Consider the following 15,333-nt stretch of genomic DNA (forward strand, 5'->3'; position numbering starts at 1 on the left):
TTCAGTATTGTTTGAATATTCAAATAATGTGCTAGAATTGATTTTTTAAAAATAATTGTCTAAACACAGGAAAGAAGTGCCAATGGCAGCAAAGCGAAGCCCCACACCTGGATGTGGGGCTGGGGGAGCCCCGCCCCGCCAGGGCGGAGCCGCAGAGTGAAGGCGGGGCTGCTGGCCCTGAGGCTGGCGGTCCCTGGTCTGGGGCCGCTCCTGTCACTTCCCAGCCTGCGGCCAGCGGGAGCAAGGTGTTCAACTTCCAGGTCCTCGTCTATTTCTCATCTATCGAGAGGGGAGACTTCCTTCCCTGGCAGGGTCGCGAGTGTGTGCAAAGGGCCTGACACGTGGCAAGCCCTCATTTACCCCGAAGGACGGGTTCACGGAGAGCAGGGACGGCTCCTGAAGGGACAGGGCTGAGAGAGCCCTGAGCAAAGCTGGCCCCTGCCAGACAGTAGGAACGAGTCAGGGGCTGGGACGGGCAACTGTGTGGGTTGTGGACGGTACAGATGTGCGGAAACGGCCGAGGAGGTCAAGGGAGGCCACCTCAGAGGTTCCAAGGCAGCTTCCATCTCCCCCCATTAAAAAAAAATTACTTTTCTGGAGTAGATTGACATCCTTGGGCCACTTTCCTCGTGATTCTTCCGTGAGATTAAAATGTAAACTCTTCTGACCCAGAAATCACAGAGCACTGATGGGGCGCCAGGCGCGCACCTTGCTTTAGCGACCTCGCATCAACCGCAGGGGGAGGACAGCCTCCTTTCCAGCAACATCGCCTCTGCAAGACTTCCTGCTTTCAAGACTTCCTAAGTCAGGGCCGCTGGACAATCTAGCCCCAGCCACCTCCACCCACTGTCTCTCCCTCTGTTTTCCAACAAGTGCCTCCTCTCCAGCCAAACTGTTTCTTCAATGTCCCCAGAGACATCCTGCCTCTCCCGTCTCGTGTGCATGCCCTCCCCCAGCCCCTCCAGGGTCTTCAAGAGCCACTCCCGTACCACGCTCCCCACGCAGCTCTCACTGGTCACTCTGCCCCGCTGACCTGTGCCCTCTGTGGCCCTTCCGTGGCCGTCTGTGCATTTAACTCAGCGCTCAGTCCTTCCTGCAGTGTTCTCTCACTGGTTCCAGGGCAGGAGTTCGTGAACTTCTCAAGGGAAAAAAAATTTGTGTTCCCTATTCCCAAGGAACACAGTAGGTCTGAACACACAGTAGGTGCCCACACGTCTGCTCATCGGGTCAGCATCTGGCTTCCAAATGCATCAAACCGTGCAGAGCCTTCATATAACTTCTATATAAACTTACAGTCTGGGCCCAGCCTAAGAGATTTTGACCCAGCATCTCTGGCGGGGGGGCCCAGATTTCTCCGTGTTTGCTGAGCTCCACGAGGTGAACCTGGTGGACAAGCAGGCTTGGAAACCACTGCATCTGAAGAAGGCGACCGTGTTGAAAGCTGTCTCTAACTGAGGCTCTGTCCGAAACACCCCCGAGTCTGTTAGGTACTTACGTCATGTCCAGGGAGGAAGGTCAGGTCACACGCCCCACGCAGTGTCCCCGCCCGTCTCAGGATCCTCAGCAGTGAAGGGGTCTTAGCTTCACCCTCAGCCTCCACTCCAGCCTCGGCTGCCCACTGAAATCACCAGAAGACCTTCAAAAATGACTGGTGTTCAGCTCCCAACCCTAACGATCTGGATTAATTGTTCTGGGGTGTAGCTTGGACATGCGGTGGTCTTTTTAAATTCTTCTTTGTGGGGGTGTTAATTAGGCTCATTTATTATATTTTAATGGCGGTGCTGGGGACTGAACCCAGGACCTCATGCATGCCAGGCATGTGCTCTACCCCTGAGCTATGCCGGCTCCCTGGATGACTCCCTGGGTGACTAGTGGGCGGCTGAAGCCAGAAAGCTCTGTAGCCCGAGTCCTCCGGCTGCTGTTAATGTACTTCTCATTGTGTCCTCAGGGAAGATGTTTTACAGCTGGCCTTACATTTGAAACGCTTTTTGAAAGCCACCCTCAGCTTTTTACTCTCCAAGATAAATAATCTCAGAGCCTTTCATCTTTCCTGGGCCCCTTCTCCCGCCCCGCCCACTGTTCCCTCAACTCTGCAGCTCAGCGTCCCCGGCAGGCTGCAGCGGCCCGAACGCCCTCCTGACTCCTCCATGCCGGGGCCTACTGACGCCCTGGGGTTGTGCTGGCTCCAGCCGAGGCTCCGCACTGCTGACTCAGACCGGGGTTCCACCAATCAAGACTTCAGCACTTGAGGAACTCTGCGTCCACACCAGCAGACGAACAGGCAGAAGCCTAAAGAGGTGACTGCGGGAACAGGGTAGTGAGTTCTGCACGGGGACCAATGAGGGCGGAGCAGAGGCAGGTAAAAAGACAGGGCATAAACGCAAAATGAGGCACATTTGGTGTGATGGAAAAAATGGGTAAGCTGGCAGGCAGACACCAAAGCTCCAGCCCTGATCTGCCCCTGATGTGCCACACGGCCTCGGGCGAGCCATCCCACCTCTCCAGACGGACGGCTTTCATCCGTGACATAAGAGGGGAGGACTGGGTCTTCTCTGGGTCTCCCTTTGGCTCCGAATCGTCCACAGCTGACCTCAGGCTGCGACAGAGAAAAGAGATGGCTTGTCTCCCCTTCTGCCTGGTCTCCCAGCAGCTCCAGTCATCCCCAGAGTTATTCTGTCTCAGCTCCAATGGCAGAGAGTCGAGTCCAGATGCAGTCCCCCGAGAACGGAGCTTAAGACAGTACAGCGCCCCCTCCTGAACACAGAGGCCTCACAGCACTCGGCCCCTCAGCAGATACTTGAAACCTTTGAATGAATTGAAGACGTTTTTCTCAGTCTCCAAGAATTAGCGCTTTGAATAACGATCACAGTCACCGGTGTTCACCTCTCCATCAAAGATGGCACCTACCGACACTCAGCACCTCAGGAAGCCATCGTGTTCGCACCCACAGCCCCGGTGCCGGCACTTCAGCCCACTCTCTTTAGTCTTTATTGACAACCCAAACATCATCTGGGCATCACCCCTGATTTACGGGGAAGAAACAGCTTCTGAGAAGAGAACTGAACTGCCCAAGATTCCAAACCTACAAGACGCACAGTTAGGAGGGACTGGGGATTGAACCCAGGACCTCGCGCATGCTAAGCACACACTCTACCACTGAGCCACAGCCCCTGCAAAGATTAGCCATCTGTGAGGGAAGGCTTGGATACTATCCTACTGGGTAGTAGAAGTGTGGAAACGCTGACATTAGGATGCCTGGAAATCTCAGGATTATAATTCTAAGACAAGATTCAGGAGATCCACTGTCTGTGTATCCATCTATCTATAGATGTCTAGTATCTGTACTAGGTTCTGTCTATCTATAGGTACTGGACACCTGTCTATGGACTGACAGATCTGACCCACGCCCTGCCAAGAAGTGAACTTGCCACAGGCAAGTGGATTTACAGGAACTGACCTTGGAAAGGAATGATTATTTATTCGTTTACAGACTTGGATGAGATACGTTAAAACTCTGAATCCTGCTTCGAGCTTCCTCTCATGCTTACCCTTTCTCACCACATATCAAGAAATCAGCTCACTAAGCTGCCAACTTCCCTGCGCCCGGGAACAAACGGCCCTCCCAGGATGCACGGGAAAGAGGAGAGAGAAATTTCAATGAGGAGGGAATCCTCCCATTTCCGCATCTGTGAATGGAGCCCAGGACTGGAAAATACGGCATTTTTTGCTGACAGCCTCCAGGAGCTCGCAGCTACAGAAGGAAGAGGAAAGTGTACAGAAGGAAACGAAATTGCAAAGATTCTTCACTGTGCCTGCTGTGAATCTTACGGATTAAAAAAAAAGTCGAGGAAGTCTGATTTCTTCATCCAGAATTGTGATTTAAACATTAAAAGAAGGCTTCGCACGGACATTAGAAAGGATGTGAACAATCTGGAGTGTGTCCCGGGGAGACCACCAGCCGGGTGGAGGGACGTGGAACGCGAGAGGCAGACTCGGCGGGGTTTGGAGATTTCTGTTCTTCTAGGCAGCAGGGAAGATTCGTTCTCTTGAGTGCGGGGGGGGGGGGGGGAGACTGGCCCAAGGGCAGCTATAATTATTCCAAATTGCAGCAGTCTTATAAACATTCAGCTCAAGTGGGAAAGTTACTGCTCTTCTTCTCAGGGACGTCGGAAAAACAAAGCCATTAGCCTTTTCTTTCTCACTCTGACGTGAACAGGAGGGTGTGGACAGTGAGCGGCATCAGGCCCCTCTCCCAGGCGCGGCGGCGGAATCTGATGCAGCGTTTCACTCACACGACACACTCTCGGGTGACCCCCGCCCCCTGGTGCCCACACCCTCACTGACCCCTCCCCGGGCGTGTGGGCTTCCTCAGGTGAGAAGTGCCCGGCCCGCTGCACCTGGCTAGTTACCACCTGGGCGGGAGGAGTCTGGGCAGGACGTCGAGTAGAGCCGGGTTAGGGCAGACGGAGGGGTGACTTGAAAATGAAGCAGCAGGAACAAGTGGGGCTCGGCTAGGAAGGAAAGAAGAGGGCAGGGGAGGGAGGCGGGCTGGAGGCGGGCCCTAAGCTCCTGCGCTGAGCCAGGGAGGGGAGGACAGGTTTGCGAGGCCTCAAGGAGGGGACAAGGGCTGGGACTCACTGATGGGTGCTGGCCTGACACACCTCTCCTGGACAGAGGAGGAGGGGGACGTGCAGTGACAGGGAACCTGAGAGCCCTCCTGTGGCTTCCGCCGCCTCCTGTTACGGGGGGCCTCTGCTGAGGGAGGAGACGTGGTGGACGGGCTGCTTCTGGGACGAGAAGCAATGCGAGTCACGCCAGCCTCAGTGTTCCAACAGGGACTCTGGTGTTTCCATGACAAAATAAGCAAACGCCAAGGGCACTGGCCAAGACCAGGTGGGCGTGAGTCGCTCTGGGTTCCGAGGACAGTGTGGTCACCCGTCCTGCGCCCCCACCAAGGAGAAAGGGGCAGGGCTCAGCCAGACGACCGAGGTGCCAGGTGGCCGACGGGTGCAGCCCAGTCTGGAGGGGGAAGGGGCCTGGGCTTTGGATGCGGGGAGAGACTACCCCCAGGCCAGGGACCGAGGCGGGGGGGCTGGGTCAGGTCCATCAGGACACGTCTGATCCTCTCTCCCGCCCCAGAGCCGCGAGGTGCAGGTGCGGGCCCGGGCCGCGCGCGGGAGTGCTTGCCGCGCTCTGCGGATTCAGCCCAGGTGCAGGGGAGGCTGCGGGTAAGCTCCAACACGAGTGTCCGTGACCAGGAGTCAGGTCCTCTAAAAACAGACACTCAGATAGGCAGCGTGTTCCCTCCTCAGGGAACTTTTCTGTCATTAAATGGGAATTTGGACTGGGTGTCCCAAACCCCTCTATCTTCCTCTCTAAATTCTGTCAATGTTTTCATAGAAACATCCTTAAAAACCATCTGTCTTACCCTCTCCTAAGGAGAGGGGCTGTGACCTACACGTCTTTGCACCCACGCGGACTAACCCATACATGGTAGGAAATCGAGACTCAAAACAAGCTAAGTAACTAACGTGCGGTCATACAGAGCCCAAACCCAGATCGTCATTGCTAAATCCCGCATTCCTCACCTTGTGTAACCCAAGAATCATCATCTGGGCTTTGGAAGCTTTTGTTTGCTGGTTTGTTTCTTAAAACTACCGAAGCCTCTGTGCTCATCCCTGGCGACTTACCAGGGCTCCTTGATACAAGCTCCACCAGCCGGAACCACCAAAACCATCTTCAAGGCGTCGAGTGGTGCCTTTTTTTTTTTTAATTAACCAGATACACATCCAAGCTAGTGATTTCATGGGACTTTCCTACATGGAAACATCAAATTATCTCTCTTCCTACTAATGCAGAATAGAAACCCACTTCAAAGAGCAAGTAGGGGAGAAAAGTCAAATTCTGGGGTCACTCCGAGCTGAGTCACCAGACGCACAGCCCTGGAGCACATCCCTTTGTGTGGCGCACCCCCGACCCCGCTACGTGAGGCTCCCCAGTAAAGGCTCAGCTCCCCAGTAAAGGTTCTGGTATCAACTGCAAGGCAAAGGCCCCGTGAAGGACTGGGTCCAAACTGGGAAGATCTCACATCGTTTTTTAGAGGAAAAGGATTTGTTAGTCCTGTGAAACTTCAGGCCTTTTTTCTTGATCTGGTTCAAGCAGATTTTCCCTCCTCCTCCCCAACACACACGTGCACAGGGCACTCCGTGCGAGAGGCCAGTGCCATTGCAAACAGAACCCCGGCACCGTCAGCAGTGGCCGGTCCCTCACGCCCGCACGGCCTGTGAACCTCGGCGACGGGAAGAAAGTGCTCTTTACTTCTCTGAAGTAAGCCGCAGTGTGAACGCGTTATTTTAAGAAGCAGGAGGCCAGAAGAAAAAGGAAAGCACTTCCTCATCTTCCCTATTATTGCCGGTTCCCTGAAAAGGGGTAGACTCTCAAGAGCCAAAGGTGGGGCAAGGCCTGGTGGTCACACTGGACTCTCATAGAGGACAGGTGAATTCCCGAGGAACCGCTTTCTGGACACACTAGGCTAATCACACCGAGATGAAGTCATTTGAGGCCAGCTCTTTATTTTGTAGGGAGCAAAGGCACATTAGAAACTGTTCTGCAAAGGTTAAAAGTGGCTCTCATGCCCACACCCATGCCGAGTCTACCTTTGCTTGGTTGCCAATAGCACTGACACCGTAAATGACAGAGTGGGGGGACCTGAGCACATGTAAAAATGTTTATTTTTCAGATATAATGCAAATAACCATCTCTAACATTCTTTCAGAAAACGAGAAATGCAAAACATGCTCAAAAAAACAAGAAATCAAGTCATACTTTTCTTAAGGCACCACCAAAAACCCTGGTAAAGTCGAGCCCATGTTACATTTAAGTGTCTCACTAACAGGTAAATAAACACATAGGGGAGTAACCACTAGGGCCTGAGGCTGACCCTTCCTGGTCGGACACCTTGGAGCACCGCCAGCCAGCATGCGCAGGACACACCTGTCAGGGCCCGCCACAGCCTCGCCCAGCGCGTGCGTGGCCTGCGTCGCATAGTGCTGACCGGGTACGGTCCAGGCCCAGAGAAGACTTCAGTCCAAACAGATCAACAGCCGCTCTCCTTCTCAGGCCGTAAATACTAATGCCACTCGGCACATCCAGATCCAAATGAATGACATGTTTAACAAAAAAAAGTGGGATTTCAAAAAAACAGGAAAAGGCAAGTTGGTTGCCTGCTTTTAAAAGTTTATACTCAAGGGCCTACTGCTGAAGCAACTTTCTACACACACACGAAGCTAGTTTGTGTGTAAACCTTTACGGAAACTGCCAGTTACGTGGGGCTGTAACACCTTCATTTCCCCACAATTTAGTTTTCAAATCCCACTCCTTTTAAACAGTGGCTAATCCCACCCTTTGAAAGAAGGGCTTCCTCAGTGTTTCCTTTCAGCCTCCTGCTTAAGTGCTGGCGACAGTCACACACACACACTACAGAATGAAGATGCTGACAAGTAGCACCGAATCGTGCCCGGGACCTAAGCACTAGGAGAAACACGTAAACCGATGCTTCCCGGACGCACGCCGACGCCAGCGGCAGAGGCGCTCGCGGGGCCTGAGCGTGGGCGTGCGCCACGGACCACTGCGGATCTCGGCTTTGCTCTTCAACCCCCCGAGGCGCCTCAGGCGGCGGCTGCGGTCCCACCGAGGCACCTCCACGCGGCTCTGGGGCGCCGGCTCCCGGGCGGGGACAAGGAAAGCTGTCATCACACCTGCAGCCAGGGGCTGGGCGGTTCCCATGACCTGCTCCGTGACCTACCAGTCTTCCTTGTTCTTCCCATAACCTTTGCCAAAATACTTCACCACGAAGGCAGTGAGAACACCTTTGAAAGAACTAACATGCTGATGGTGAAGAACTGTGACTTTGAAGAGACAGGAAAGGGAGAGACAACGTAAATCAAATTTTAATATGAAATGCAACACCACAGAATGGAGTTCAGTTGTAAGTTAAGTGATTGACCAAAAAAAAAAAACTGTTTTATATTAGAACATCAGCGTTTCTTTAAACAGATGAATCTTTGCTCATTAATTCCAAAGCTGTACAACTGTGTATGTTAACTTTTCTTTCTTTTTTAAATGAATTTCTCTTATGTGTTCTTCTCGGCCTTGGTCTAAATGGTCACAAGTCAGACCAAATCCTCTGTGACTCTCAAATAAGTACAGAAAACCCCACAGTATCAATGAAACGACACACTTAAGTTTCAAGATGTCAGAAGGTGAGCAGGAAGCTGTTCTTGGCCGGAGACCGCCTCGCATTTTCCTCTTCGGTCAGACGCGCAGGCAGACCCTGTACTACGGCGGTAAGTGACTCCCTGCACAGCCAGCTGCACCCACCTGCCGCACTCCAAAAACAAAGCACCTCAGCCGGCGCCCTCAGCACCCTCAGGCCCCTCCACTGGTAGCTGAGTAATGAAGGAAAAATTAAGTATTTTTTAATGTATTTCAGGCAGCCATCACTTAAGACCACGCTTTAACCAACAAGCATTTGAAGATTTTTATAGAGACCAAAAGGCAAAAAACATTGTGCTTTCTTTTGTAACATTAACCAGATGACATTCTTAACTAAGTAATATCTTCATATAGTTTGGCAAAATGAAAACTTGCAATTTCTACTGAAGTCTTAAATCACACACACATTTGAGATGAGATTTTAGGACAGCACAGCAATGCTTATGCACCTCCTAACAGGTCAAAACACTTAACATGTTGTATGACGTTAAAGGAAGAGTGACTAAAAATGGGCAGTATGAACTACAGAGAAAGTGACTTCAGGAACCGGGTTTTATAGGGAAGGGTTTGCTTTTCTTGAGTAAGATGCCTTTGAGTTAAATCTCATACCCACTCAGACTGTGACTGGACAGTACATTTCGCTTCTAGTTACTAGAAGACATTTCTTAAAAGAGGTCGGGGCAAGAAGGGAAGCAGAGACCACAAGCTCTTGTCTGGGCCCACCCACCGTGAAAAGGGAACCTGATGAGTTCAAGTCAAACCACAGATTTTTAAACCAAAACAAAGGAACACAGGATAGTGAAAACAACATTACTGTTTTTAGTTTGTTCGGTGTTTTGTTTTTGTCCTTAAAAAAAACAGCAGTCCCCTGCTGATCAGTTTGCACACAGCCTACCTCTAACACCGTAGCAGGAACAGACACAACAGGAGAGAAGAGGACACAGCACCATAGTTTCAAACGGTCACACGCAGGACAGAGCAGAACCACCTCCACGGACACGGTAAGACCACATTCCCCAGACAGGGGCCAGTCCCCACACGCGAGGGAGAGCTAACTATCTATCTGAACAAAAACAAGGCAGAACACCCAGTCAGGCGAGGATGGAGAAGGGAGTGCTAACTCCTTGTACTACAAGGAAGGAACGAGACTTCTTTATTAAAAAGCAAGAAGAGAGTGCAAGCCCCCAAATGGATTTCTGATGCTCAAACTGTCATATGCTGCTGGTAACAGTAAACGTATGTATTTATATATTCATATATGCATATCAAAAAAGGAAAAATACTCTATTTATAGAACAGTCAGTAGTCAGAGACATTTAGAAAAAAGTAAAAACAAGTCCTTTTTTCTTTCTTTTTTTAAAAATGGATTTACTAAAACAACTTGTCACCCAGAGGTACTATCAGCCCGCGTCCTCTGATGAAGCCATGGTGCTGTTGGGCAGCGCTGCTGTGGGCCATCGTCAGAGACGGCCAGCGCTGGAAACCACGGCCAGCGGGGCAGGGCTGCAAGGCTAAAGCTGGGACTTGCTGGTCTTGCTCTTGGCCACGCCTGAAGCCCGGCGGCATCTGGTATACTTGAGGGAAGGCTTCCCGGAAACGCATGTGGCGCTGTGGCTCAGTAAAACATTCCGGCGTGTCTTCTTTCACAGAAGTCTGGATCCACATACCTGCTCTTCTCTAAGATGCAGACCCAAGGCAGCAAGACATCTCAAAGCCAAAACAAGCTCTCTGCCTCGAAATAAGGAAAGCTCTTCTTCCCCGAATCCGATCTAGTCAGATTTCTGAACTACACAGCACCCTCCTCAGGAAGACAAGGGCACCCGCCTCTCATCTGGGGCCTTCCTGGTACAAACAAGTGCACAGAGCTGAGGTCTACACACCGTGCTGCCAGCTCACGACTCCTGACAGGAGTAACGTTGCCCTGCCCTCTCCTAGCTCTGCCTGTGGGGCATCAAATGCCAGGTTATCGTGGAAGAAAAGTGGTACTGACTCCTCTCCAACTGTCCTAACTAAGGGGAGAGCCAAAGCAGCAGCACCTCCACGGCACTGTCCCGGTTGTAAACCTCTAACTAACACCGAGCGGCAGTAAGTCCCGTCCTACACGCCGCGCCAGCACACAGGTGCACTGATGCCAGCCGGCCACCTGGAGCTCAATCAGATGTCTGGCCTTAACGTGACAAACCATCTCGGGGAAACATGAGCAGAAACGCTGGCTGCCGTACCACAGAGGATGCCCTCGGCACAGATGCGCTGACAGAAAGGCTCGCACGTCCATGCAAAGAGGAAGTGAGCTCCGAGGACGTTCTCAGGAGGCCCTTCGTCTTTGGAAGCAACATTCCGAGTGGGTCGAAACCACTCTACTTGATGACTAAGTTCTCGGCATGGTCCACATTCCCTCATGTCCCAAACTAACCCAGCACCTGCTAACTGGTCTCTTTCAGATCCTCCACTGGAAGTTTGTAGCCCATTATGAAGGCAGGAGGGGGTGCGGGGCCGGGGCTGTCCGGCCCCTGCTTCTTTGCACAGTTTAGACAGATGTAATCTTCGTTCTCAGCCATTTCTGGAGACACACCCACACAGACTTGGTGAAACCACTCGTCACAGCCACCGTCACACTGCACCCAGTCCACCTGCGGGAGACAAGACCGGGATATGTTCAGGTCACAGAAACATGGAGTCCGGAGTGCAAGCAAACCCAAGAGCTTTCTTGGCTTAAATGATAGCAAGTAACTGGGATGTCCAGAAATAGACAATGACTTCTTATGGGGTTATTTTTTAAAGAAAGAAGCTGGGAAGCTAACACCCCCAAATTTCACCATAATATGTCCACAGAACTAGGCCTTTCAGGTTCTCCATTGCCTCTTAAACACCTGGGGCTCCTTGTGGGACAGAAACATATTTGAGAGGATTTGACAAAAAAGGAACTTCTAATAGAGCAGCCAAGTGGTTTAGCTGGTATTAACAGTGTCCAGGCTCTAAGCCGAGGCAGCTACCAGTCGGGAAAGGAAGAGCGCAGGTGTGGGGGCAGTCCCAGGCACTAGCATTGTTTCAGAGAGAGAAGCCAAAGTACCAAGAGCATTAAATACCTTTTAGAAAAGCAGTCACATAGGCCACTTTTAAAACTAATATTTTTTATTCTTCTCTTCTTCCGTTACAAATACAACTCCCTATAAAAAGTTAGCAAATATCAGAGGTCACATCTTACAAATTAACCAATTAAAACAGTCAAAGACACAGGGCAACAGATCACTCTGAGGTGTAAAAGTCTGGGCAGCTGGCAGGTCAGTGGCAGCTGCCAGGAGAACTCCGACCCTCCAGAGAGTATCGTCATCAAAGCGACTAGAAAAGGGCTGTCGCTGGGTGACCTCAGGCCCCGGGCACACGGTTAACAGTGAGGTGATTTTGGCGCCCCTCTCTGGCGGGTGATTGTGCTAGTTTTCACGCCTGATGCCAGGACAGATGAGAACCTTTACGATACAAGAGCTACTCCTCCTGTTCCCAGTGCAAAACTTGACCATTTCACTGGCAATGTCAGAAGCCACTTACAACAATGAGCTTTATCAGAAATCAGAACAAAGTAAGGAGTGTGCAGGGATTAACTGAGGACTTCAGTGCAGCTCCAGATGAAGAACAGAGAAGGGAGGCTCTGGCTAGGTACATACGCTGCAGGGGAAGTGAGTGGTTTTCAAAATCACTTTCCATGTTCTATACAACTTATCAAAATCATGAAAGTTATGTTAGTAGCTTCGGGGTTTCTAATAAAGGTGGGGGAAATAATTTGTCAAAATAATCTTTTTGCTTTCATTGTTCCCAGAGTCCTAGATCCTAAAGAGACAACGTTGTGTAGCATTAAGGTTACTGACTTCATTCAGAAGTTCTGAGTTCTGATGTATAATGAGAGGCAAGTCATTTAATCCCACAAAGGCTCAATTTCTCCACCTGTAAAATGGAGACAACATCTGGTTTCCAGGACTAGTTAGAGGATCGGACGACATAACTTAAGGATAACGAATGTATGGATGACGTACGGCAAACACCCCGTCCACAGTCTGGGAGCCTGGAGGCACTTTCTTAAGCTCACAGCCTCACGGCCCTAGTCATTACTCCACTTCACACAAAACATCCTGCACCTTCAAATAACTGCCTGCAGCAGTGCTTCTAAAAATGTGTCGACCACTTAAAGCATCAGAATTACCTGTCCTGTCTGTCAAATGCACAGCTGAGACCCATCCCAAACCTACAGACTCAGAGTATCTTGGGGATACAAACCAGAAGCCTAGGTTTTTAATCAGCTCCCAGGTAAATCTTATATATTTTAAACTTGATCATCACTGGCACCATGTGATCAAGTTCAGAGAAATTTAATTACTTCCTAAAAGAAAAACAAATTTTTTTGTTCTGTAATTGTTTTGTATAATATTTAGCTTCTAAAGTCTGGGCAGTAAAGAAAACCACCAATCAAATGTTCCTACTGTGGCAACTCCTGGAGACAGAAAAGGGAGGTGATGGCTTCTGTGCAACAGGCGGCGACACAGACACCACAAGCAGATCTATGAAGCGCTAACGTGGCAGTAGCGGGCTCAGGATGCGTGTCCTGGCCACTGGAGCTGGTAACGGGGGCTGGGAAGACGAACTGTGTTTCTCCAGGCTGCCCAGATTTGAGATGCTCCCCTATCTACAATGCCACCCCGAATCCCAGATTACCACCTCCAGTCCTCCTAACCCAGTCCCCCTAGGGTACGAAAGTCACCAACGGATCCATATTTGCTGCCAAGAAAAGCGGCCCCATGTCTTCAGTCTAATTCTGCACTGCACTCACTGGCTTCTGGTTCCCCTAGATCAAATCTATTACTCTTCCAGATAAGGAAGACATCATTTTCGCGTTTGTGACTTTGCCCAGAGGTCCATGCCTAAGCCCAGCGCTTCCACCATCCCAAAGAAGTGTGTGACTGTTCTTGAGAGTCTACCTCAGCCTGCAGGTTATATAACAATTTGCCCTAATAATCTAGCAGGGAAAAAACTGCCCTCTTCCCAGTATCTTTTTATCATGTTCCCCTACTAAGCAAACGCCAGCTCTACTTCTGTTTGAAATGGCCCACAGGTTCTAAGGCAAACCTAAGCCTGGAATGTCAACCGAGTCCACAGAAGGTTCTGACCCGGGGCAGCCGGCTGCATAGCAGCCTGAATATGTAAGGACACCAGATTTGGCTAACAGCATGTTAAGTTCTAATAGTCATTTCCCCTTTCAGTATTTCTGGGAGACACACTTATCAGATTACAAAAGTAATTACTGAAAAACTTCACAGCTATGAGCTGTTCAAATATTAACTGATAAGAGATTTAACGTTATCGCAAAAAAAAGTTACTGGATTTGGATTGGGGGAAATGTCTGTTTTTTGAGAAATACTGACCAGAGGAAATAATGTTAGTTTGGCATTTCATGTTTTGCTATACGGTTTCATATTACACTTAAGAAAAAATACTTGGCATATTATATTCTGTTCCTTTCTTACTGAGCACATATCACTGCACTGGGAAAAAGAAGGCCTGGTGACTTGGCGATATGCTTAGCTTAGTCACCCAACCGAGCTTTCAGCATTTTGGCATTCCATCTCTTCTGCACCAAGGTTTCTTGCAAAAGCCAGATTTGAAAATTAAAACAATTCACTTCATCAAATACAATGTATGTTTAGAATCCTTGTGTATGTTTTTGGTGCTCTCAACAATAACCAACTTCCCCAGTCTGCTCAAGGGTAAAGCGTTTCCCAAGACACAGGGATAAAACCATTAAACGCAGGAAAGTCTCAGGCAAGTTGGGACAGTTGGCTACCCCACCTTAACATCACCTCTGTGTTGTGTCTGTGTGTGAGACACTCACTCATTTAGGTAGTAACCCAACCTCTGATTACCTTCGCCAGCAGGAGATATGAACAAGAAGCCACTAACAATGCAAACACTTCTGCTGAGACAATGCCCCACGAAGACCTTCTAAGATCAGAGTGGTCAACAGTGTAAGTGAGAGTGAGGCTCACAGACGTCATCTCTCTCTACATCCTGTCAGACTTCTTACGGAAGTGGGTAAGGAAACAGCCCATAGTAAGAAGGCAAGAAAGGTAAAGGGGAAAAAAAGGTCTATTTTCCTAAGTAAGATGACTATTTATTCTAATACAGAAAAAAGTTACTTAAATATTAGCTTGAAAGAATTTGCTCAAGTTAACTTGTTTAACTCTTGGTACCAGTAAGACTGAATGAAGTGGCAGAGTTCAGGGAGAAAAGGATTCTGAACCTTGAAAACTAATTTTTTAAAAACAGTTCTTCATTATTATTTTTAAAATTAATTTCAACTTGAGGTTAATTTGATAATGATAGAAGAGAAAGATTTAAAAAAAAACTTTTACATTATTGTGATAATATTTCTCTTTTCTCTTTCTAAAACATCTTGAAATTGAGGCTAGGTACATTTCAGCAATCCTTCAAAGTTTTCTCAAACTGTACATTTTTAGGTAAAACTAATATAATCACTGGTTAGAAAAATGGTAAATGTACCTTTACCTACATATGAAGGAAACTTAAAAATGGTGCGGGGTTTTTTGCTGTATGGTATTTTGAGAACACAGATTTCCTTAAAAACATTCTTTTCTTGTCATGCTTTTGTTCTGAAGATGTGTACCATGCATTAATTTGTTTTCTCAGAGAAACACTATGCAAATTGAGAAAACTGTAAAATTCTTTACAAAGTTTCTAAAGAAAAGCATCTTTTATTTAGTAAGACAGGTGTCAGAAACAAACTTGGAGAACCATAAAAATTACAAAACAGTAACGATGGGCAAAGTGTTTATAATCTAAAGTAATTTCTGTTTAAAATTAAACACAGTATAGAAATACTTCATTTAAGCTTCTTCTATGTGAGCTACAGACAGATTAAGGCACCTGCTCACCTGTGTGTGTGTTCTAACGGACATTTTCCCTAAGTATTTAGCTAAATCTCCTTTTGCTCCATCAAAATGTAGACAATCTTCTTAAAAAAATTTTTTAAATACTTGAAAATATTAGGAGCAA

At 48.9% G+C, this 15,333-nt stretch overlaps 1 protein-coding gene across 3 annotated transcripts in view; it reads right to left on the bottom strand.

The window, feature by feature from the left end:
- Positions 1 to 6,713: 6,713 nt before the first annotated feature.
- KDM5A (lysine demethylase 5A) overlaps positions 6,714 to 15,333 on the bottom strand; it is a 66,049-nt gene continuing 57,429 nt past the window's right edge. For 2 of the 3 annotated variants that reach the window (XM_072954666.1, XM_006210821.4), the window contains one exon: positions 6,714 to 10,904. In XM_072954666.1, the coding sequence (XP_072810767.1) occupies positions 10,698 to 10,904 (207 nt within the window). In that variant the 3' untranslated portion in view covers positions 6,714 to 10,697. Of the gene's footprint in view, positions 10,905 to 10,926; positions 11,442 to 15,333 lie in introns of those variants that run through there. The other variant, XM_072954665.1, reaches the window with a different exon arrangement.

Source organism: Vicugna pacos, chromosome 34, assembly GCF_048564905.1.
Source record: "Vicugna pacos chromosome 34, VicPac4, whole genome shotgun sequence".
In the NCBI taxonomy this organism is placed as follows: domain Eukaryota; kingdom Metazoa; phylum Chordata; class Mammalia; order Artiodactyla; family Camelidae; genus Vicugna; species Vicugna pacos.